Source organism: Sus scrofa, chromosome 1, assembly GCF_054392235.1.
Source record: "Sus scrofa isolate SSC_HxYL_T2T_F1_AM1 chromosome 1, Sscrofa_HxYL_maternal_Yorkshire_Landrace_v2.0, whole genome shotgun sequence".
Classification (NCBI taxonomy): domain Eukaryota; kingdom Metazoa; phylum Chordata; class Mammalia; order Artiodactyla; family Suidae; genus Sus; species Sus scrofa.
Window position 1 is genome coordinate 127,317,383 of NC_139383.1, and position 23,753 is coordinate 127,341,135.

The window sequence follows — 23,753 nt, forward strand, 5'->3', positions numbered from 1 at the left end:
AAGAAGCAGTGTGGAAACTTGGTATCAGTAAGCTTATGTTTCAGTACAGCTAAGGTATGAAAAAACCTAGGTTCCTACTAAGTGACAATGCTAAGAAATTATGGATATTATGTGATGTATTCCACACAATAGTCTTGTGTAAGGTAAATGCTATCATTATCTCAGTTTTTCAGATGCAGTACCTTGGGTTAGAGAGAGAAAGCAAATTGTCCACAGTGATAAATCCAGTAAGTGACAGACCCAGAAAAACAAAGCCAGATTTATTTAATAGCAAAGTTATGCTCTTAAATATTTTGTTGTGTTTCTTCACACTTGGATTCAAGCCATGTAACCTCTCTGAGCCTCAGATATTTTAATCTGTAAAATGAAGCAGTAGAACTAGATAACTTGTAATATCTTTTAAACTAAAAATATTCTGTGAAACTTTGCTTTTCTTTTATATTAGGCTTGGTAATTTTGAAGGACAGCAGTAATGTTCTGAGATTATGTTTGTAGAGACAAAATGTATGGATTGTTCAATCTTAGTTTGCTATTTCATATCACTGGGATTGGTGCCTTGCAACATTCTTAGGGAATTAGTAGATTTTGAACAACCAACTTTAGTGCTTCATCGAAAGCATGAACTGGCTTATAATTATGGTACTTGCCTTTAGAGGTGGTCCAAAGGTTGTTCATTAATTTTCTTAGTCAACTGCCTACCTTTAACTATATGTAATTTTCTTACATTAAAAATTTATAGGAGAAAATCTCAGGATTATTTCTTAAACAAAAATATCTTTTTTAAAATTTGGTGTTTGGGAGTTCTTCTCGTGGCTCAATGGTTAACGAATCTGACTAGGAACCATGAGGAGGCAGATTTGATCCCTGGCCTCACTCAGTGGGTTAAGGATCCGGCATTGCAGTGAGCTGTGCTGTAGGTCACAGACGCAGCTCAGATCCCATGTTGCTGTGGCTGTGACGTAGGCCGGTGGCTACAACTCTGATTAGACCCCTAGCCTGGGAACCTCCATGTGCTGTGGGTGCAGCCCTAGAAAAGAACAAAAAAATAAAAAATTTAAAAATTTAAAAAATAAAATAAAAATTTGTGTTTGTTGTTTTCCAGGTTCCCTCCCTCACAAAGTTCTCAAAGAAGGCCATCACCACAGTGTTACTTCCTTGCTTTACCCACATGGTCTCTCTTCAAAATTAGACCAAAGTTGGCTGGTATCTGGGGATCAGGACTCATGGGTCATCTTGTGGGATATCTTTACTGAAGAAATTTTACATAAATTCTTTTTGCAAGCTGGTCCAGTAACAAGTCTTTTGATGTCACCAGAGAATTTCAAAGTAAGTTAAGATAAAGAGTGAAACAAAACATAAATTTAAGTTATATCACATTATAGAATATTTTTTTAAAAAGTAAGGAAAAGAATTCATATTTCCATAAAAAGAAAAAACACCCATTATACAACGGGATGATTTTTCTGAATTTCTTTCTTATTTTTTGTGCATTTTATTATTTTTACAGTTTATAGAGATAATTTGTTTCTAAAGCAAAAGTCTCATTAATACTTAGCTTTACAAAAGTCAGTTTACTTTTTTCTTTTTTTTTCCTAGTTCTACATCTTAATTTTTAACGGATTTATCTTTTCTTTTTAAATAAAAAACAATGGACACTCAATGGGAAAACAGATTTATAGAAATCATAAATTAGAATTAATTTTGCCTTTAATAATTTACTTTTATAATAATATTGATACTTACATTTTCTTTTTCTTAAGCAGATTTTTATTTTCTCTTTTAGTTATTTAACAAATGATGAGCTTTATCAAATTTATGAGTAACTTCCTTTTTCTGAGAAAAATGAAATACTTTCAGGTCTATTTTTCTCATGCAATGTCAGCTTAAATTCAGCTCTGTAAGCTGCTATCTTTGATAAAATATGAACAACTAAGTTTTGAGTTTTCTGAGTTTATAAGTTAGTTGAATTGAATTGTAAAAATTATCCCTCCATTACAATAGTATAAAAAAATCAGCTCCAAAGTAAAATCAGAGAAATTTACATTGTACTTTGGTAGTAAGGAAAAATGATAGCAGTCTTTCAGCAACAGAAATGATTAAACAGAACAGTAAACAAAGTTAAGTGATGGCCCTGCCCCCCCCAAAAAAAACACAAACTTCTATGTAATGGTTTGGGATACCTTGATACATATTTGATTCCTGAAGTTCCTCCTTTAAAAGCAAAACAAAACAAAAGCAAAAACATTTTCTTTTTCTCCTCAGCTCCAGGGTGGTATTCCAAGTCAGTTCCTCTCCTGACCCCTTTTACTTCTGACTCAGTCATAGATGACTTAAACCCAAGGATCCAGACATATGCAAACAAAGTTAAATAAAAAGGGGGTTTATTGAAAGGGCATAAGCGGCAATCCTTGGGCATTCAAGATGAAGCACTACAGCAAGGACCTATAGTGAAATTTAAACTTAAATTTAGAAACAAAAGTTACTTTTTGAATCCACTACTACAGAATGGTCTGCTTTTCTATAATTGTTCCTTTTTTTAAAATTTTTTAATTTTTTGCTTTTTTGGGGGGCTGCACCCATGGCATATGGAAGTTCCCAGGCTAGGGGTCAAATCGGAGTTATAGCTGCTGGCCTAAACCACAGCCACAGCAACACAGGATCCGAATCGCGCCTGCAACCTGTTTACTCCACAGCTCATGGCAACGCCAGATCCTCAACCCACTGAGCGAGGCCAGGGATCAAACCCGCAACCTCATGGTTCCTAGTCAGATTTGTTTCTACTGCGCCACAATGGGAACTCCCTGTAATTGTTCCTTTCTCTTGCCTCTTCCTATGACTTCTTTTAGCTTTACAATTTCAAATGCCTAGAAAAGAGAATGTGATTGGCCTAGTGTGGGTCTCTAGTGTATGTCTACTCCCGGCTGTAGAGTCTGTGTTCACCTGGGATGTGTACATTCTTGTATTATGTGTGTCTATGGGTTTCCAGAAGTATATTGGGCTGTCTATTCTAGAAACTGGGAGTTGGGCAGATTCTCCAAGAGGTAATAGTTGGGGGGCAATGCCATTCACCCCATTCTACAACTCCAGGCTCCCCATATACCACACCTGCCATTTCGCAATTTTCTCCCCTTAGGATTACTATAGTCTTCTTTAAAAGTATTAGGAAAAATTGGAGTTCCCGTCACGGAGCAGTGGTTAACGAATCCGACTAAGAACTATGAGGTTGTGGGTTCAATCCCTGGCCTTGCTCAGTGGGTTAACGATCCGGTGTTTCCGTGAGCTGTGGTGTAGGTTGCAGACGCAGCTCAGATCCTGCATTGCTGTGGCTGTGGTGCAGGCCGGCAGCTACAGCTCCGATTTGACCCCTAGCCTGGGAACCTCCATATGCCACAGGAGCAGCCCTAGAAAAGGCAAAAAAAAAGATGACAACAACAAAAAAGTACTAGGAAAAATAACACGTTCCCCAGTGCCCCACAGACACAGGTCAGCAATGAGCACTGGCATCCCAGCTGATACTTTAACATAGCAGCCACAAGTGTGGCTAGGCACCTTAGTGAAAGTAGGAGCATCCACTTTGCTGTAGCAAAGAAAAAAAGAGAAGGCATAGGAACCACCCCACTCCCCCTCCTCCAGACACCCTGCTGATATATTTATTGATCAATGCATGGCACTTGTGGTGAGGCACAGAGCTTCCCTGTAAACTTCTCCCAGGTCAGCCTCAGCAGCTCCCAGCAAGAATTGTGTTTGTCCTAAACTATGCTCAAGGTAAACACATGCTGACGTTCTTAAAAATGTCTTTAGAATCTTTGTACTATGAGACTATTTTTGGTCCTTGTGTCTTTGAAACTGTGCATTCAGTTGGAACTATTTAATGCTTACCTCTTTTAGACCGTGTCTACACTGAGTTTCCTGTTTGGATTAGAATCTGTATATTTCTGGGAACAGCACCAAATCACATTTTGAGGCTCTCAGTGGAAAATACCATCTCATGATACCCTTGGGCCTAAGCTTGTGTCTACAAATAGCTTCTTTTTGTGGCAACAAATTAGTTCTGGGGTTTATTTTATTCTGCATTATTTCCGATGTCTGCCTCATTGCCTGAATCTGCTGAGTGATGGTCAAGTCCTTCATTTATCTTATAAGTAGATCTGATCTAGAATTCTCCTTGTAGTTTATGTCTTTTGACCTTCCTAACAGGTCTTGAATTTAAAATCTACTTGGCATTTAAAGTTCCCTTGTGCAGTGTTACGTGGAGAGGTGCTATAGAAAGCAAAATTGCTATTTTGTAAATGAGGTTTTAACGAAGATTTATGTTATTGGGGGGGAAATTCTGATTTAATTTTAAATAAAGCATTTGACTATTCACTTACAAACAATGCTGTTTTTTTCACAGCTACGCAGTCATCAGGTAATTTGCAGCGTGTGCGATGACCATTCCGTGGCTCTCCTCCACCTTGAGGGGAGGAGGTGCCTTCTGAGTGCCCGGAAGCATCTTTTCCCTGTGAGGATGATAAAATGGCATCCAGTTGAGAACGTTTTAATTGTTGGATGTGCTGATGACTCTGTTTACATCTGGGAAATTGAAACAGGTAAACTGAAATTTTATCCTTCTTCATCTTGTATATATTTATGCGTCAAAGCACCTGGCTGGGTGGAGAGTTCCAGAGAAGACCAGTGATGCCCTCACTTGCTTTCACCTTTGGGTGAGCTGGGAAATAAACACAACAGCCCTTATCCTGACCCACTGATGATTAGCTGACAGAGCAGTGCACAGGAATGAGCCAGATATTTCTGGAAGCTATAAATAAAAACATAAGTTATCTACTTTAATTATTAACAAGGAAGAAATTTAGTGTCCTACTACTAGTCTCAAATTATCATTGAATTCTGCCTTCTTCAGCATACTCACCATCTCAGCAACATTTTGAGCTAATTGATGATTAGTAATAATGGAATATAATTAATTACAAAGCTCCAAAAAGTTGAGTCAGGAGAACTGAAAACTGAGTAGTTCAATTGAACTTTTGATGTCATAGCAGAGAGAATGTATTGTTTGAACTTTAAAGTTTTTAAAAAACTTTTACTGTATAACTTAAAATTGAGAGTAACACATTTCAGGCAGATGCTGGGAACATATCAAATAAGGTGAGGAATGTGAGTCAAGAGAGTACATTTTACTGAAACCATTGTATGATCTGTATTGATTAATCAGTAGTGGTGGTTTTATGTTGGGTGTTATTAACAGACTGGGGAGTTTACATTATTATAGTTTAGAGCCATACTTCACCAAAATAATTGCTATTTTCTTTACATTTGACTTTCGTGTATTAATGGTGATGACATATAGAAGATACAACATAATACCACCTTACAAGCATGCCTTGCTTTATATCTTTGATGGGCTTTCATGCCCATTTCCCATTAGGTTATCAAGGTAGAAGAGGTATTATACTCCACTGTATTGATGAGGCATGTGTAGCTCTGATTTGTAAATGTATGAGATTACACAGCTAATAAGTAGTGAACCAATATTAGGGCCCCCTATTGTTCTTTGCACATATTCACAAAATTAGGAGACTTAGAATTCTTAAGTAATCTATCAATTGGAGTGACAGTTGGGTATAATGGATAAAATAGTTCCAAAAGCTTTGGCTTGGCTCCAGGGCCTGCTAACAATGAACTATGTGACCTTGGACAAATAATTTGGCTTCTCTGTGTGTGAATTTTTTCACCTGTGAAATGGGAGCAATAATACTTGCCTTCCTGTTAGGATTAAACTAACAAATACCTACAGTGCTTATAAACAGTGCCTGTAGGTGCCAAGCCCTCAGTAAGAGTTAACTGTCATTAATATTGTCAAAGAATGAAGCAAAAATCTTGATTTGTGCTTGTGAAATCTGAATCTGTAAAATACATATGCTTATAAATAGGTGCAGCTGCATTTTTTTAATCATGAAATTGTAAATACTTGCTATAAACATATTTTTCCTAGAAAATAGAATCTAGCAAGAATAAAGAATTAATATCAGGGCACTCACAAGTGTTTATGGTTCCACTGCCCCATCAGGCTATGCACCTCTTTATTTATCTATTTTTTATGAGATGGGCAATAAAGGAGGGAAGCCAAACCACCAGTACTTCTTGAAACCATATTTATTCCCACATCATATTTTAATTATATTATTTATATGCTCCTTAAATGCATAGTCAGATGTTGTGGAACAGTTGAAAAATGCAGGGAAACTTTAAAAAAACTCCAAAGAATCCTATCTCACCACCTAAATATTACTGCTGTTAGGACTTCCCACTATGGTGCAGAGTCTGACTGCAGCAGCTCGAGTTGCTGTCAAGGTGATAGTTCGATCCCCAGCCTGGTGTAGTGGATTAAAGGATCTAATGTTGCCACACCTGCGGTGTAGGTCATAGCTGCAGCTCGAATTTAGTCCCTGGCCTGAGAACTTCTATATGCCATGGGTGTGGCCATAAAAATAAAAAATGAAAATAAAAAAGATAAAACTGCTTTTAATATTTTGATCTACTTTCTGTCAGACATCTTTCTATGCCAATAAATAGATGTCAGTATTGTGCTTCAGTCTTGGTCCTGGCCAGAAATTGAACTCAACCCAGGTGGGTTAAATGAAGAGACTTTAATGAAAGGACTCTATATTTATAGGATTTGGATCGGGATTAGGGGATAGGCAAGGAAAGGACAGTGAGGCCATCACCCAGATACTAGTAGTACCCCGAAGCTCTTGCCATGGCTAGGGCTGAAATGAAAGATGGGAAAATAGTGGTATTGGAATCCAGTTCAAGCTGAAGCCAAAGAGGAGTGGTTACTCTCTGGGGACTTGAAAGAGAAACAGCACCCACTGGGAATGCAGTACTGAAACAGAGAGTCCGAAGAAATTCTCTTCTCTCTCCTTTTAGAGTCACCTTCATTAGTTTAATCCAACTGGAGGTCAGACAGGAAGGTCATTTAGTTCTAGTCATCAGCCAGGGGCATAGAACTGGACACAGAAGGGTAGAAGAAGGAAGGAGTGGGCTGTCAAATGGACAATAATTGGCATAGTGGCCATTGTGGACACACCGTACTTTAACTCAGGAATCTCCTATAACTGGTTATTTGTATTGTTTCCTACAAAAAAAAATTTATTTTTAAATGGCCATATCAAATGATATGTACATGTTAGTGCTCAATTAACTTATAGGATATTTGTTCCAAATGAAGTAATGAAGTTGCTTATCTCTTCATCTACAGTAAGAGTTTAAAACAGCCTTATCTCAACCTAAGCTTATAAGTGATGAAAATGTTACCAATAATTATATCATTGTCTTCACATTTGTGAATTGCCTCTTCACTTTTTCAAAGCATCCTCCCATTGATGATCTCATTTGAGCCCCACAAACACTCTGGAGATGGCTGACAACCTAACTCTTTACCACATTCATTCCATTTGAATAGGTCTGTGTTGTTCCTTTTAGTCTGTGTCTGGTATTGGCTTTGTTTTGGGTTTCTTTTAACCTCACAAATTCCAATTTTGTTTAAAATTTAATGTGTTTCTCTTTCTTTCTCTAGCTGCATTCCCTTTGGCTAAGATGCTTCCACCATGTTTGCAGTACTTGATATATATATTATTCTTTTCCTATAAAGGTGGGAAAATCCAGGATCAGGAACTTCCCATTTATACCTTCATAAAGTTAGGGGAAAAAATACAGACAAATACCAAAGCAACTAGCTGAAATGAATGAATGAACCAACCCAAGCTTTCTTGGATCTCAGTAGACTGAGTACAAATGATTTCATCTTACCATTGGTCAGCTGAGGTGACTCTTAAATCATAGCTGCCCAACTGTAGGTAGGTCCTTAGCTTTCTCCTCCAAGTCTCCCCTATGGTTTCTGGAATTCATGAGTGCATCTTACTTCCTCATGTAGAAGTCTGTATATTTTCTTCTCCAGCCAGCTTTACCTATTTTTTTCCTCTTAGCTTTCCTAAAAGGCTCAAACTTAGTTCCATGAGTGAAGATACCTATTCTCTGCTCCAGTTCTCCAGCACTCTGCGTCCTCTAAATACATGGAGGAGGAATAAATTGACACTAAGGCATTTATCAGATCTTTCAGCACTATAGCAACTCTAGAGCCCCTAGAGAGAGAAATGGTAGGTATCAGTAGGATATGGGTTTAGGGGAAAGAGACCTAGAAATAAAAGCCAGGGGAAAAGCATTAAAGCCAAAGATAATTAATTTTCAACTGCACCAAAAGCTCTCCTTGGTGGAGGGTTGGGAAGTGGGGTATAAGGTCAGTCCCTGTGCCACCTTCTTCCAGGTTTGGAGGATAGGATATGAGACTTTAGTTTCTCACAAACACTTTATAACAGCCTATTCTCACTTTATTCATTAGATTATTTATTCATTTATTTATTCTCTTTGGTAGAATGCACAAGCATATTTTAGAGACATGTACCCCATGCCTATCTTATCTTGAAACCATCAGAAGTGTTTCTTACAGTGACAGGTGGCAAAGTCAGATGCATGCCAGGGTAAAGTTTGTAATCATAGGTGGGCATGCTCATCTCATGGGAGAGGCAAACAATCAAAGCAGAGACGTATTTATGCAGCAGTGAGGGCCCTCGTCTTCTGGCTAAAAGTGCAGCGCTGCCAGATTGGGAGTGATGAGGGCATCTAGTTTTACTTATTGATTTGCCGGATGTCCCAGGATGTTTAGGCCTGATTAGGAAGGGAAAAAATTGGAGATGTCATTTTGATTAATATTTGAGCTCCCACAGTGTGTTTGGCACTGACAACTCTGGGCAGCTTTGTCACCCTCATTGCTGTGCGACACAATAGGGATAATGTAATACGGATTTTTTTCCCCTAAAATACACACCAGAATTAAATCTCAGCTCTGAGTTCATTTTTATTTTAAGAATTGAATTTAAGTTAATTCTGAAGACTTTTCTGTTCACAGCAATGGATTTGCATAGCAGAAAACTTGTGTAATGAATTTCTTATGTGTTATTAAATATAACCTATTGTTATTGAAGGTCTCCCTTAAGCTTATATATGCCTTGTGTTGTGAAATATACTGTATTAAGCAACTGAATTTTTTTTGTGTGGAAAAAATGAAACCTTATTTGCTTGAAAATAAAACAGTTCCTGATAAAATACGTCAGGAAAACTTTTTCTGTAAAGGGTTGGAAAGTAAATATTTGCAGCTTTGTGTCCCATGTGATCTCTGTTGCAGCTACTCAACTACGCCCTTGTATGTAAGGAGAAGCTGTTGACAATATAAAAAGGAGTGAGTGAAGCTATGCTGCAATAAAACTTTATTTACAAAAGCAGATAACAGGCTGGATTTCTCTTGCAGCCATAGTTTATAGACCCCTAAGAATGACGGCAGTTCTTTTTAAAGATCATTATCTTCACAACTCATTGTGAAACAGTTTGCAATTTTAATTCATTATAGTTCACTGACTCTGTATGGTAATACCTGTTTTTCTAAGGAGAGAGTGGAACACAGAGCTTTTTCTGAGTCTGAAGGTCCCTGGGCTGAGTGTTAGGTGCTTGTACTTCAATGTGTTAGTTTCTTTCATTCTGATATGTTCCTCATGGTACCACAAAACAGGAACACCTTTTGCAGATGGAGGCCATCTTTTTGAGACTGTCAAGCAGGGAATTAGATAAGAAAAGCTCCAAGAAGGAAAGAAATGGCTACCAGGAAACCCCCCAGTCTCTCCTGAAGGAGAGGGTCTCTGGCTATCTCTGGGAGCCTGCCTTTCAATTTACGCACGGTTCTAACAGCCCTGGTCATCTGATTTCTCAGATGACAGATTAGAAACAGTAAATTGCAAGTGGGGAGACTGTTAGTGGCAGGCCCTCTGATAGCAGAAGAGACAGCTGACAGGAAGGGAAGAGAGCAAAACTGTGTCACTGCTCAGAGCAGTTTTTCCTGTACTCAAAGGAAGATGGTCTCAATCTCTCTCTCTCTCTCACGCACACACACACACACACACACACACACACATGGCTGAGTTTGTTTACCTTGTTCAGAAAGGCCTTAGATATGCCTGCACAAGTTATAGGCAGCTGCCAGTCCACTTCCTGTGACTCCTGCTGGGGAGCTAGGCTTTTCTTTCCCAGGCACTCTTGGCTGCTTCAGGAAGAATACTTAAAAGTATTATATCCAAGGTGGATTCCAGACCTAAGGAAATCTCAGAAGTGGCTTGGAGCCTGGAGTTCAAGGCCAATGAGTAGGTAGAATTGAGAGTCCATGTGCATCTATTTTTGTTCAGTTCCTTCTGTGTCTGCTCAGATGATGTGAGCTGTATGACCTTGAGCAGGAAGCTTTACTCCTGTAGCCTCTGGTTATGACATGGTTTCTGTGGGAAAACACATTCAGAGTTTTAAAGCAACCATCTTATAAACAAACCATTGGAACAAAGCCTATGAATATGAAATTAAGGAAGTAAGGAAGAAGGTAATACATTTTGGAGTTATTTTCACCACAGGTGTTAAATTTCCTCTCTCTTAATTTCTTTTTCTTATTGAAATTAGTAGCAGTTAGCTATAAAATTATTCAGACTACTATGATGCCCATACAAATGAACCATTTGTTTTTCTGTGGTTTCAAAGTGCATAGTCTTAAAAAGAAAATTAAAAAAAAATAAAACTATTAAGAAAGATAAGATGAGGTTTGTCAAGTAATAGCTAATAGACCATATTTTTAGAAAACATCTAGTGTTTAATCGACTTTAGGTTTGAGTTTGCTTTAATTGTTTAGGGTAAGGGCTATACAGATTATGTAAGATACAGTTTCCTAGGTATTTATAGTCATATTTTCCCTAACAGAATCATGTGCCTAATTTTCTACTCTGCCATGCCAAAATATCACACACATTACTTGAAAAAGTAATTTTCTAGTCCGCAAGTCTGAGATGGTTGCTTTCTTTTGTATAGTATATAAAATACAAATTTAAAATTCCACTAGTTACCAACTATAACATTTTGAAGGGCAGCTTTGCTTGGTTTTCTCATCAAGGTCACCCCTTTGTAGATACAGGGGTAAAGTTATGTTGCATCAACTGCCTTGTCAGCACAACCGGAGTATGACTTTCATTATATGCCTGTTAAAGGTAGGTTTTGGGTATGCAGTATCTGGCAGGCAATAGTCTCTCCAGTATGTCATTTTCTCAAAGCCACATTATTTTCTTGTGGTAGATTACAGATGGAACCCTCTTGGGATGATTGTTTTTAGAAAAGAAAAATAGGATACATTAAAGCACAGGGTGGGCCTTTTTCCTCTATCACCTTTTCGAAGCCCTTTTCTTCTTTATTATAATAATTACTGATGTTATTACTCAACATGTATTTTTAGTTTACTGCCTATTTTTTGAATCTTTATTTCTTCCTCCTTGGCCCTAGTTATCACAGCTACACTATAATTTGAGTTTTGATTCACACGGTATTGTATGCACGTGCATGCAGTTTCTGATGTACACACTTGTGCATATGAGCTTTGTCTGCAGTTTAGCTACTAATTATTTGCACAATTGTGGAAGTTTATTTCTTGAGGATAAATTAGCATCCACAGGGGTTATGACCATCAGCCTTGAGATGCAGACTGCTAGATTTGAATCTTGTTCTGCTCTTTCCAGTCTTTATTCCTTCAGTCAACTTTTAAGTCCTCAGAGTCCATCATCTCTTAATGGCATTTAGCACTAAATAAACATTAACTATTACTTATTACTGTACCACCTTCTACTGAAAATTTCACTGCTTGTCCCTCCTTACTTCCCTGACCCCACTCTAGTTTATCTCATTAATTATTTCTTGTTCTGATGAAATACATACCATACTGAGGTATACTAGAATGATCACATATGGTCTTTCAATTAATTTGCTACTTTGAAACAATTTGAAAAAAATATAGGACGACATACAAGTAAGTGGTATATGGAGTACGCTAAAGTGCCCAAATGTACTAATAAGCGGTCTAACCTCTTAGCTGGAAGCAGAGGTGAAGGTAAGTTAACGTAGGAGAGTTTTATTACTTGTTCCTATAGTACAATGTACTTATAATTAAATTACAGGGTTAATATCTGCCATCTTCACTTGCCTAAAAACAGCATGAATTGTGCAAAAATTGTGTCTGTCATGCTCATTGTTTTTTTCCCAAAAGCTAGCTTAGTACCTGACACATGGAAGAAATTAACAAATATTTGTTAAATTCAATTAAATATCTTAAAAAATATTTAGCTTCTGTAAACAATATGCTATTAAACAACCAATGAAGAAATCAGAGAAAGAAAAAAATCTAGAGACAAATGAAAGTGAAAACATAACATTCCAAAACCTGTAGGATGCAGCAAAAGCAGTTTTAAGTGGGAAGTTTTATAGCAGTACAATCTTACCTCAAGAAACAAGAAAGATATCAAATAAACAACCTAACCTTACACCTACAGGAAGCAGAAAAAGAAGAACAAACAAAACTAAAAGTTAGTAGAAAGAAAGAAATTATGAAGATCAGAGCATAAATAAATAAAATAGAGAATAAAAAACAATAAGGAACAATGTAACTAGAAGCTGTTTCTTTAAAGAGATAAACAAAACTTATAAACCCTTAGCCAGAATCATCAAGAAAAAAGAGAAAGGGCCCGAATCAATAAAATCAGAAATGAAAAAGGAAGTCACAATCAATACCACAGAAATACAGAAGATTGTAAGAGACTATTAAGAAAAGCCGTATGCCAATAAAATGGACACTATAGAAGAAATTGAAAACTTCTTAGAAATGTACAATCTCTCAAGACTGAGCCACAGGAAAAAAAAAAAAAATGGAAAACGTGAATGGACCAACTGCCAGTAATGACATTGGATCAGTAATTTAAAAACTACCAACCAACAAAAGTCCAGGAGCAAACAGTTTCATAGGTGAATTCTACCAAACATTTACAGAAGAGTTAACACTTATCCTTTGGAAAATATTCCAAAAAATTTCACAGGAAGGAACATTCCCAAACTCATTCTATGAGGCTACCATCACCCTGATACCAAAACCAGATAAAAATACCACAAAGAAAAAAAAGAAAATGACAGGCCAACATCACTGATGAACACAGATGCAGAAATCCTCAAAACAGTATTAGCAAACTAAATCCAACAATACATTGAAAGGACCATATACCCTGATGAAGTGGGATTTATCCCAGGGATGCAAGGATTTTTCAGTATCTACAAATCAATCAGTGTGATGCACCACATTAACAGATTGAAGAATAAAAACCATATGCTCATTTCAGGGGGTTTCCATTGCGGCTCAGTGGTTAACAAATCCAACTACGAACCTTGAGGTTGCGGGTTCGATCCCTGGGCTTGCTCAGTGGGTTAAGCATCCGGTGTTGCCGTGAGCTGTGGTGTAGGTTGAAGACATGGCTCAGATCCCACGTTGCTGGGGCTCTGGCATAGGCCAGCAGCTACAGCTTCGATTCGACCCCTAGCCTGGGAACCTCCATATGCCGCAGGAGCAGCCCTAGAAAAAGGCAAAAAGACAAAAACAAAAACAAAAAAACCCATATGATCTTTTTAAAAGATGCATAAAAAGCTTTTGACAAAATTCAGCATCCATTTATGACACCAAGAAACCCTTCAGAAAGTGGGCATAGAGGGAATATACCACAACATAATAAAGGCCATATGTGACAAACCCACAGCTAACATAATTCTCAACAGTGGGAAGCTGAGAGCATATCCTCTAAGATCAGGAATAAGACAAGGATGACCAATCTCAAAAAAAAAAAAAAAAAAAGAAAGAAAAGAAATAAAGGAATCCCAATTGGAAATGAAAAAGTAAAATTGTTGCTATTTGCAGATGATACCAAACACAGAAAATTCTAAAGACACCACTGTAAAACTACTAGAGCTCATCAATAAATTTGGTAAAGCTGCAGGATACAAAATTAATATACAGAACCTTGTTGCATTTCTATAAACTAACAATGAACTGCCAGAAAGAGAAATTAAGAAAACAGTCCTTTTCTTTTGTTAATGTGGTATATGACGTTGATTGATTTGCGTATGTTGAACCATCCTTGTGAACCTGGGATGAACCCTACCTGGTCATGTTGTATGATCTTTTTGATATGTTGTTGGATTCGGTTGGCTAAGATTTTGTTGAGAATTTTTGCATCTATATTCATCAATGACATTGGCCGATAGTTTTTTTGGTGTTATCTCTGTCTGGTTTTGGAAGTAGGGTGATGGTGGCATCATAGAATGTCTTTGGGAGTATTCCTTCTTCTTCTACCTTTTGAAAGAGTTTAAGGAGGATGGGCACCAGTTCCTCTTTATATGTTTGATAGAATTCGCCTGTGAAGCCATCTGGTCCTGGACTTTTATTTGTAGGGAGTATTTTTATGACATCTTCAATTTCATTTCTAGTGATCAGTCTGTTCAGTTGGTCTGTTTCTTCTTGATTCAGTTTTGGTAGACTGTAAGATTCTAGAAAATTGTCCATTTCTTCCAGATTGTCAAATTTGTTGGCATATAGGCCATCATTAATAAGTCCACAAATAACAAGTGCTGGAGGGGCTGTGGAGAAAAGGGAACCCTCCTGCACTGATGGTGGGAATGTAAACTGGTACAGCCACTATGGAGAACAATTTGGAGATACCTTAGAAATCTATACATAGAACTTCCATATGACCCCGCAATCCCACTCTTGGGCATCCATCCAGACAAAACTCTACTTAAAAGAGACACATGCACCCGCATGTTCATTGCAGCACTATTCACAAGAGCCAGGACATGGAAACAACCCAAATGTCCATCCACAGATGATTGGATTAGGAAGAGTGGTATATATACACATGGAATACTCCTTAGCCATCAAAAAGAATGACATCATGCCATTTGCAGCAACATGGATGGAACTAGAGACTCTCATCCTGAGTGAAATGAGCCAGAAAGACAAAGACAAATACCATATGATATCACTTATAACTGGAATCTAATATCCAGCACAAATGAACATCTCCACAGAAAAGAAAATCGTGGACTTGGAAAATAGACTTGTGGCTGCCTGATGGGAGAGGGAGGGAGTGGGAGGGATCAGGAGCTTGGGGTTATCAGACACAACTTAGAATATATTTACAAGGAGATCCTGCTGAGTAGCATTGAGAACTATGTCTAGATACTCACGTTGCAACAGAACAAAGGGTGGGGAAAAAAAAAAAAAGAAAAGAAAACAATCCTGTTTATCATCACATTGAAATAAATAAGATACCTAGGAATAAACCTACCTAATGAAGTAAAAGGTGGAAAGATATACTGTGTTCTTGGATTAGAAGAATTTATATATGTGTGCATATATATGTATTTGTGTGTGTGTGTATTTTTTTTTTTTTTTTTTTTTTTTTTTGGCTGCCCTCACAGCATATGGAAGTTCCGAGGCTAGGGACCTACACCACAGATGCAGCAACACCAGATTCTTAACCCACTCTGCTGAACCAGGGATCAAACCAGTGCCTCCACAGAGACAAGCCAGATCATTAACTCACTGCATCACAGTGGGAACTCCCAATTTTTTTTCTCTTCTAGAAGAATTATTATTGTTAAAATTATGTCTGTACTACCCCAGTCTACAGATTCAATGCAATCTCCATCTGAATACCAATGTCATTTTTCACAGAACTAGAACAAATAATTTTAAATTTTTTATAGAAACATAAAAGACTCACAAAGCCAAAAAGACCTTGAAAAGGAAGAAGAGAGCCAGAGGGACCATGCTCCTTGCTTCAGAGTTTATTACAAAGCTACAGTAATCAAAACAGTGTGGTACAGGAGTTTCCATGTCATGGCTCAGTGGTTAACGAATCTGACTGGCATCCATGAGGACGTAGGTTCAATCCCTGGCCTTATTCAGTGGGTTATGGATCCGGAGTTGCTGCGATCTGTGGTGTAGTTCACAGACATGGCTTGGATCCTGCGTTGCCATGGCTGTGGCATAGGCCAGCAGCTACAGCTCCAATTCGACCCCTATCCTGGGAATCTCCATATGCCACCGGTACGGCCCTAAAAAGCAATAAAAAAAAAAAAAGCAGTATGGTACTGGCATGAAAACAGACACATAGATCAATGGAACAAAACAGGCAGTCCAGAAATAAATGCACACACCTATGTTCAATTAATCTATGACAAAGGAGGCAAGTGTATGCAATGGAGAACAGACAGTCTCTTCAGTAAGTGGTGCTAGGAAAACTGGAATTTACATATGAAAGAATGAAATTAGAACATTCTCTAACCCTCATACAAAAATAAACTCAAAATTGATTAAAAACTAAAAGACTGGAAATCATAAAATTCCTAGAAGAAAACATAGAACTCTCTTTCACATAAATCTTAGCAGTATGTTTTAGATCTGTCTCCTATAGCAAAGGAAATAAAAGCAAAAATAAGTAATTGGAACCTATTAAACTTAAAAGCTTTTACAGCAAAGGAAATCATCAACAAAATGAAAAGACCATCCTACTGAATGGGAGAAAATATTTGCAAATGATATGACTGAAAAGGGGTTAAACGCAACATATATAAACAGCTCTTACAACTTAACATCAAAAAACCCAAACAACCCAATTTAAAAATGTTAGAAGAACCAAAGAGACATTTTTTTCCAAAGAGGACATGCAGATTGCCAACAGGCACAAGAAAAGATGCTCAGTGTTGCTAATCATCAGGGAAATGCATCTCTAAACCACAATGAGATATCACTTCACACCTGTCAGAATGGCTACATCAAAAAGAACACAAATAACACATGTTGGCCAGGATGTGGAGAAAGGAGAACCCTTGCATACTGTCAGTGGGAACTTAAACTGGTGCCCTATGGAGATTTCTTAAAAAACTAAATAAAACTACCATATGACCCAGCCACTTCACTCATGGGTATATATCCATAAAAACAAAAATGCTAATTTGAAAAGATACGTGCTTCCCAATATTTACAGCAGCATTATTTACAATTGCCAAGCAACCTAACTATCCATTAACTGATAAATGGATAAAGAAGATATGGTATGTATGTGTGTTTGTGTGTGTGTGTGTGTGTGTGCGTGTGTGTGTGTATTACACAATGAAAGTATATATTATATACTTATACAATTTTTTACAAAGTATACAGTTTATACAATATTTATAGAAAGTATGTATTATACGATGAAATACTCTAGACAAAAAGGAATGAAATTTTACCATTTGCAGCAACATGGATGGACTTAAAAGGTATTATACTAAGTGAAATAAGTTAAAGCATGATAGTTACTACGTGATATCGTTATTATGTGGAATCTAAACAATATAACAAGCTAATGAATGTAATGAAACTGAAAGAAACTCACAAATATAGAGAACAAGCTAGTGGTTACCAGTGGGGAGAGGGGAAGGGGAGGGGCAAAACAGGGGTAGGGATTATGAGGTTCATTGCAGCACTGTTCACAATAGCCAAGACATGGAAACAACTTAAATGTCCATCGACAGATGAATTGCACCCAGTTTATATTCCTACTGGCAGATGAAAGGATTGAGAAGATGTGGTATAGATACACAATGAAATACTACTCAGCCATAAAAAAGAACAAAATAATGCCATTTTGCAGCAACATGGATGAACTAGAGACTCTCATACTAAGTGAAGTAAGTCAGAAAGAGAAAGACAAATACCATGACATCACCTAAATCTGGAATCTAATATAAGGTACAAACAAACCTTTCCACAGACAAGAAAATCATGGACGTGGAGAATAGACTTGTGGTTGCCAAGTGGGAGGTCAAAGGAGTGGGATGGACTGTGAATTGGGGGTTAATAGAGGCAAACTATTGCCTTGGGAATGAATAAGCAATGAGATCCTGCTGTATAGGACTAGGAACTATATCTAGTCACTTATGATGGAGCATGATAATGTGAGAAAAAAGAATGTATACATGTATGTGTGACTGGGTCACCTTGCTATACAGTAGAAAATTGACAGAACAGTGTAAACCAGGTATAATGGAAAAAAATAAAAATCATTATTAAAAAAAGTTATATATCTCATAAGTGTTTATTATCTCTAACGTATAAAGAACTCTTACAATGCGACAAAAAGACAACCCAACCAGTTTTTAAAAGGACAAAGTCTTGACTGAATAGTCCTTCAAATGAAATATGCAAATGGCCAACAATTACATGAAAAGATTATCAACATGTTAGCCATCAGGGAAATGGACATCAAAATCACAATGAAATACCACATCACATTTACGAGGTTGCTTATAATAAAAAAAAAAGTAAAGTTTTCCAAGGATGCAGAGAAATAGGCACCCTTTCCTTGTAGATTGCCAGTAGGAATATAAAACAGCCAAAGTAGAAAACAGTGAAAATTGTAGGAAACAATGTGAAGGCAAAATTCCTTAAGAAGTTAAACAGAAATAGCATATGAACTAGCAACTTCACTTCTATTGTATACCCAGAGAAGTGAGAACATATAGTCACACAGAAACATGCACATGAATGTTCATAGCAGCTTTATTTATAATAGCCCAAAGATGGAAACAACCCACGTGTTCATCAATGGATAATGGAAAAAGCCAATTTTGGTATACACATACACACAGTGAAATTAATATTCTACCCTAAAGATGAATGAAATAATCTTCTGCAATTCCATGTAGTGTGTATGAACCTCTACTTTGAGAGAATTATATAAATCTTCATTTGATTTTCTAATTTTACAAACTTTCAAAGTAAGGAAATTCCAAGGATGTAGAAAAATTTAAGAAGGGAAAATGAGCTCCGTGGGGTAGTTTCTGCTGTGCTCTTTAAAATCCAGAGATAACATTGAAAGCTATTAACAAAGAAACCCAAGTAATTTTCTTTTCTCAAACTTGGATTGCTTCTTTCTCAATCCTTATAAGTTATAGATGTTTGAATAATTATCTACATTTTATTACAGTTATACTTTATTTTTAGATAACCCCGATTTATTTTTAAAATTCTTCAGTATCGGAGTTCCCGTTGTGGCTCAGTGGTTAATGAACCCGATTGGTAATCATGAGGTTGCAGGTTCAGTCCCTGGCCTTGCTCAGTGGGTTGGGATCCGGCGTTGCCGTGAGCTGTGGTGTGGGTCACAGACATGGCTCGGATCCCACGTTGCTGTGGCTGTGGGGTAGGCCAGCGGCTACAGCACCGATTGGACCCCTAGCCTGGGAACTTCCATATGCCGCCAGTGCAGACCTAGAAAAGGCAAAGAAAAATAAATAAATAAAAAATAAATAAATAAAATTCTGCAGTATATAATTAATTTTTATCTGATAAAACAGGTGTGTATGTTTTTGTGTACATTTTAATTAAGGTATTATTCAACCCCACCTTTTTAAAATCTCTTGGCATCTTAATATATATTAGTTGTATTATTGTGATATGGGTAGATTGTCTTTGAAGTATTTTGTGTGCTGGAAAACAAATATGAAAATCAATACATTTTCATTCTAATGATAAAAGTAAATATATTTTGCTCTTAAAATTACTTTCACCAATTAAGCACTACCCTTCACTGCTTTTATTGTTTCCCTTGTTAGTTGCTATCTTCCTGGGTTTTACTTTAGTAAAGCAAGTATTTATAATAATCAGGTTATTCCTGTGGTCTGATTACATTTTGGATCAAGTGCTAGCTGTATTTATTAGTTACAAATCTTCATTTTATGTTCTCAAACACTTATTTTACAGCAGCATAAAGAGGAACACATCAGGAAGGCTTCTCTGTGGCTTTTCCTTAACTTGGCCTCTTTGTGAGCATTTTATAGGAACACTTGGAACATTAGTGGGTTTCACAGCTGCCATGTTTGGTGAAATAAACCCAAAGGAGCCATCTGCCCCTCCCCATGCAGCCTCCTTTCAATTCCATAGCAACTTCACAGTAGCCAGCTGCCAGAGAAACGATTTGAAAAACAGGACTCAGTGGACTGTAATGATTGTTATTCTCTGGGAAAGTGGGTTCCCTGATTTGGCTGAGATATAAAAGATTTTGCATGCACTTGATTCATTTGAGGGTATCAATAATACCCACCTCCCTCAATTAACTTACTTGTTAGGATTTGATGGGAAAGGTCTTTTGTGTTGAATCAGGTGAAAACAGATCCAAAGATCAAGTCCTTGGCTTGGGTGATGAGCAGGGAATTTGACTGTGGGAATGTTGTCAGATTTTATCTTGTGTGATACAAAATATGTTGATTGCTAATCTTAGCCTTGTCAAAAATCCTAGGCCAGGACTGGCCCACTGTTTTTCCCAGTCCCTTTCACATTCAAGTGCAGGTGGATTCCACTCCACTCTAGGTCAAAGAAGACAAGGGACTTGTTTCAGCCACTTGAAAGCGTCAGAGTAACAAAAGCTCTACTGAGGGACATAGGATGTCACCTTATAGTTTGTTGTTTTTGTTACTTTAATAAGTTGTTTTTGTACTTTAATAAGTTGTACTTTATGCTGAAAGATCAAAATTGAGAACATTTTTGTGTTGAGATTCCAGGAGAAAACTGGAATGAGAAGATTTGGCAAGGCAATTTTTAATCCATGATTTACACTGGAGGTTAACTTTTTTTTTAATGTATATACTTTGGTAATTTTCATTCCTTTTTCTTTTTTTTAATTTTTAAAAATTTTTATTGTAGTTGATGAGATTAACTTTGGTCATCACATTTTTTCCTACTTCAAGAGGCATAAATGCTGAGTCTAATTAGGATTGTCACATTTTACATGTTTCTTATTATATATCTATTATTTTCAAAAATATTCTTCAGAGGAGTTCCCGTCGTGGCTCAGTGGTTGACAAATCCGACTAGGAACCATGAGGTTGTGGGTTTGATCCCTTGCCTTGCTCAGTGGGTTAAAGATACGGCGTTGCCGTTGCCGTGAGCTGTGGTGTACGTTGCAGACTCGGCTCGGATCCCACGTTGCTGTGGCTCTGGTGTAGGCCAGCAGCTACAGCTCCGACTGGACCCCTAGCCTGGAAACCTCCACACGCCGCGGAAAGCGGCCCTAGAAATGGCAAAAAGACAAAAAAAAAAAAAAAAAAAATCTTCGTTTTTCACCCCCATGCTTGTTTTCCTCAGTTTGGTCTGTTAAAACTATCCCTCATCCACGGTTTTATAAAGCGAGTTGTCCTTCTTTAAATACTAGATTTAAAAGAATCTTTAATATGTTATAAGCTAATCATATATAGAGAAAACAATTGACAAAACTGGAGGTTTGGGATTAGATAATTTAGCTTACCTGTATAGATATAGGGAGAGGTCAAATGCATGTTGATATCCTATACTATAGTAAACCAGGCATCCTACCAACTCATCTTAGAGAATATATTTTTTGTTAGTTCTGGCCTCCTAGCTATCAATTATTTTGAATATAGGTCCACATTTTTAAAATCTAAAAACCTCTGAAAACGAAAGTTTGTTTGTTTTTTATTGTTTTTTTGTACCAAAACCTTCACTTGAGGTTATTTATTCTACAAAGCATGAGTGTTCTTTTTTCTGTAGACATGTGACATATTTGATTACTGTCTGCTTTTCCAGACTCTGCTATAGCTGTTAAACAATGTACATAGGTGCATTATCTTATCTCTCCAAAATCTGAAAAATCCTAAATTCAAAAATGCTATGGTCCTAAATGTTTTGAATAGGAAATTATGGACTTTTGTTATCCTCTGTCATTCTCCCCAAAGTAATTGATAGTTTTCTACAAAGTGATATCTATACTCAGTGTCTTTGTTATCTTGACTCCCATTTGTTTAACACTTTTTAATCTGGCTTCTGCTTCCATTATTTAATGGAACTCTTCTAGAGGTTACTTGCTGCCAAGTCTAGTTGTCATTCCCTAGATGTCAGGTCCTTGACTTGTCTATAGTCACTCTGTCATCAATGTCCTTCTCTTTTCTCTCTCCACCTTAGGCCTCACGTGATATCATCTTCTGATGGTTAAGAGCCCTTCTTAGGTCTTCCTACTTCTGTATGCTCTCTCCCTAATTTCCTGAGTCTCTTCATTGTCCTTCTCTTTTTGTTTGTATTCCCTGTTGGCTATCGTACCAATACAGATGCTTTTTTGTGCATAGTAAAATGTACATAACGTAAAATTTACCATTTCAACTATTTTAAATGCACAGTTCAGAGGAATTAAGTACATTTACATTATTGTGCAACCATCGTCGCCATCTTGGGAACATTTTCATCTTACCAAAATGAAAATAAGTCCTCATTACTCCCTTTCCTAGGCCTTTGGGCAACAGCATTCTACTTTCTGTCTCTATGAAGCTGAATCTGACTACTCTTGGTTCTTCATTTAAATTGAATAAATACAGAATTTGTCTTTTTGTGTTGGGATTATTTCATTTAGCACAATATCCCCAAGGCTCATCCATATTTTAGCAGGTGTCAGAATATCCTTTTTAAAGCTGAATTATGTTTCATTAATGTTTTCTAATTTGGAACTTGGTAGGACAATGATTGATACCAAAAAAAAAACCTATCTATATTCTGTAAGATTCCTTCCATGGTATAAGGTATATGCAACTACATATAAACCACCTAGAGGAAGTGGCAGTGATTATAAACTACAGAAACAGTGATGATGGTGAGAGGAATAAGATAAAATGCTCTGGCTAAAGAATAAGAAAAAGGAAGTGGTTCTATAGAGGTAAGAACCTACCAAAGATCACTGGCTAAATAAGTAAACTAAATAGGCATTCCATGCAAGTCCTGATCAACAGTTCCAGGAGGCATTAATGCTTCTTAGCTTTTATACTGTCGAGATGTCTAGTGATGAACTTGGATCATTTGAAAGATAATTGCGTTCTACCTTTATTTCGTATGCATTATGTAAAACGTGGAACTATATAATATACTTCAAAAGTGCCAAAAACATTTAAAAATAAAATACTTTAGAGCCAGATGGACTGGAATTGTCATCATCTTTTACATGGACTGTTGAAAAATTTCCTAACTGGTTACCTTGCCAGTCAGACACTTTCTTTAATTCTCTTTTCCTTATTTGCCAGCCAGACATTATTTACTTTAAACTCAGCCCTGAACATGCCAGTCCTCATGGTCTGAGTTGGAAATGTAACTCTGATGCATGGCATTCTTCTTGCCCTTCCTTAGCTTTTAGTCAAAACACCTTCCCTGACCACTTCCTCAACCACAGGATGCACAAATACCCTGAAACTTATCCTTTCTGAACCTCCGTTTTGTTGTACCTTCCTGCATTAAGAATTAAATAAGATGTATACTAAGTGCTAAGCAAAGTTTAAAATATATGCAGTTAATAGTAGCTAAAGGGAATTTTGATGATGATATGATAATGATAAAGAGAAGGAGGAGAAAAAATTTATAATTCCTTCTGAAACAACTGATTTTAAAAAACATTTTTGATGTAGTATATTATTGCTTAATCACAACTATTTAATGAATCTCTTCATGGTATCTACTACTCAGAGCATGAGTAGTAGTGGGAGGAGGAGGTTATTAAGAAGTACGAAATGCCTAGCCAATCTTCACATTTATTTTTTCATGACTTTTCACATTTATGTATTTAGTTATTTATTTTGCTTAAGCAGCAGGACTTTCACACAAAATAGTGAAAAACAACAGCAATAAAACTTGAGGTGTAAATCTGTGGTCCAAAGTAAAAGGACTGCCACAGGTCCTAGCTGCATTAGTTTCCTACTGCTATGTAACAATT

General features: G+C 37.0%; 2 protein-coding genes across 12 annotated transcripts in view; one reads left to right on the forward strand and one right to left on the reverse strand.

Moving 5' to 3' along the window:
• Nucleotides 1-23,753, reverse strand: part of LOC110261071 (uncharacterized) — an 856,894-nt gene that overhangs the window by 157,722 nt on the left and 675,419 nt on the right. The window contains exons 10-11 of the mRNA XM_084969796.1: nucleotides 10,039-10,376; nucleotides 4,371-4,499 (exon numbers count right to left, since the gene is read on the reverse strand). The gene's annotated coding sequence lies outside the window, so the exon portion shown is untranslated. The remainder of the gene's footprint in view (nucleotides 1-4,370; nucleotides 4,500-10,038; nucleotides 10,377-23,753) is intronic.
• WDR72 (WD repeat domain 72) overlaps nucleotides 1-23,753 on the forward strand; it is a 215,829-nt gene that overhangs the window by 48,087 nt on the left and 143,989 nt on the right. For all 11 annotated transcript variants that reach the window (XM_013992975.3, XM_084969784.1, XM_021095093.2 and 8 more), the window contains 2 exons: nucleotides 1,103-1,326; nucleotides 4,394-4,589. In XM_013992975.3, coding sequence (XP_013848429.3) covers nucleotides 1,103-1,326; nucleotides 4,394-4,589 — 420 coding nt within the window. The remainder of the gene's footprint in view (nucleotides 1-1,102; nucleotides 1,327-4,393; nucleotides 4,590-23,753) is intronic.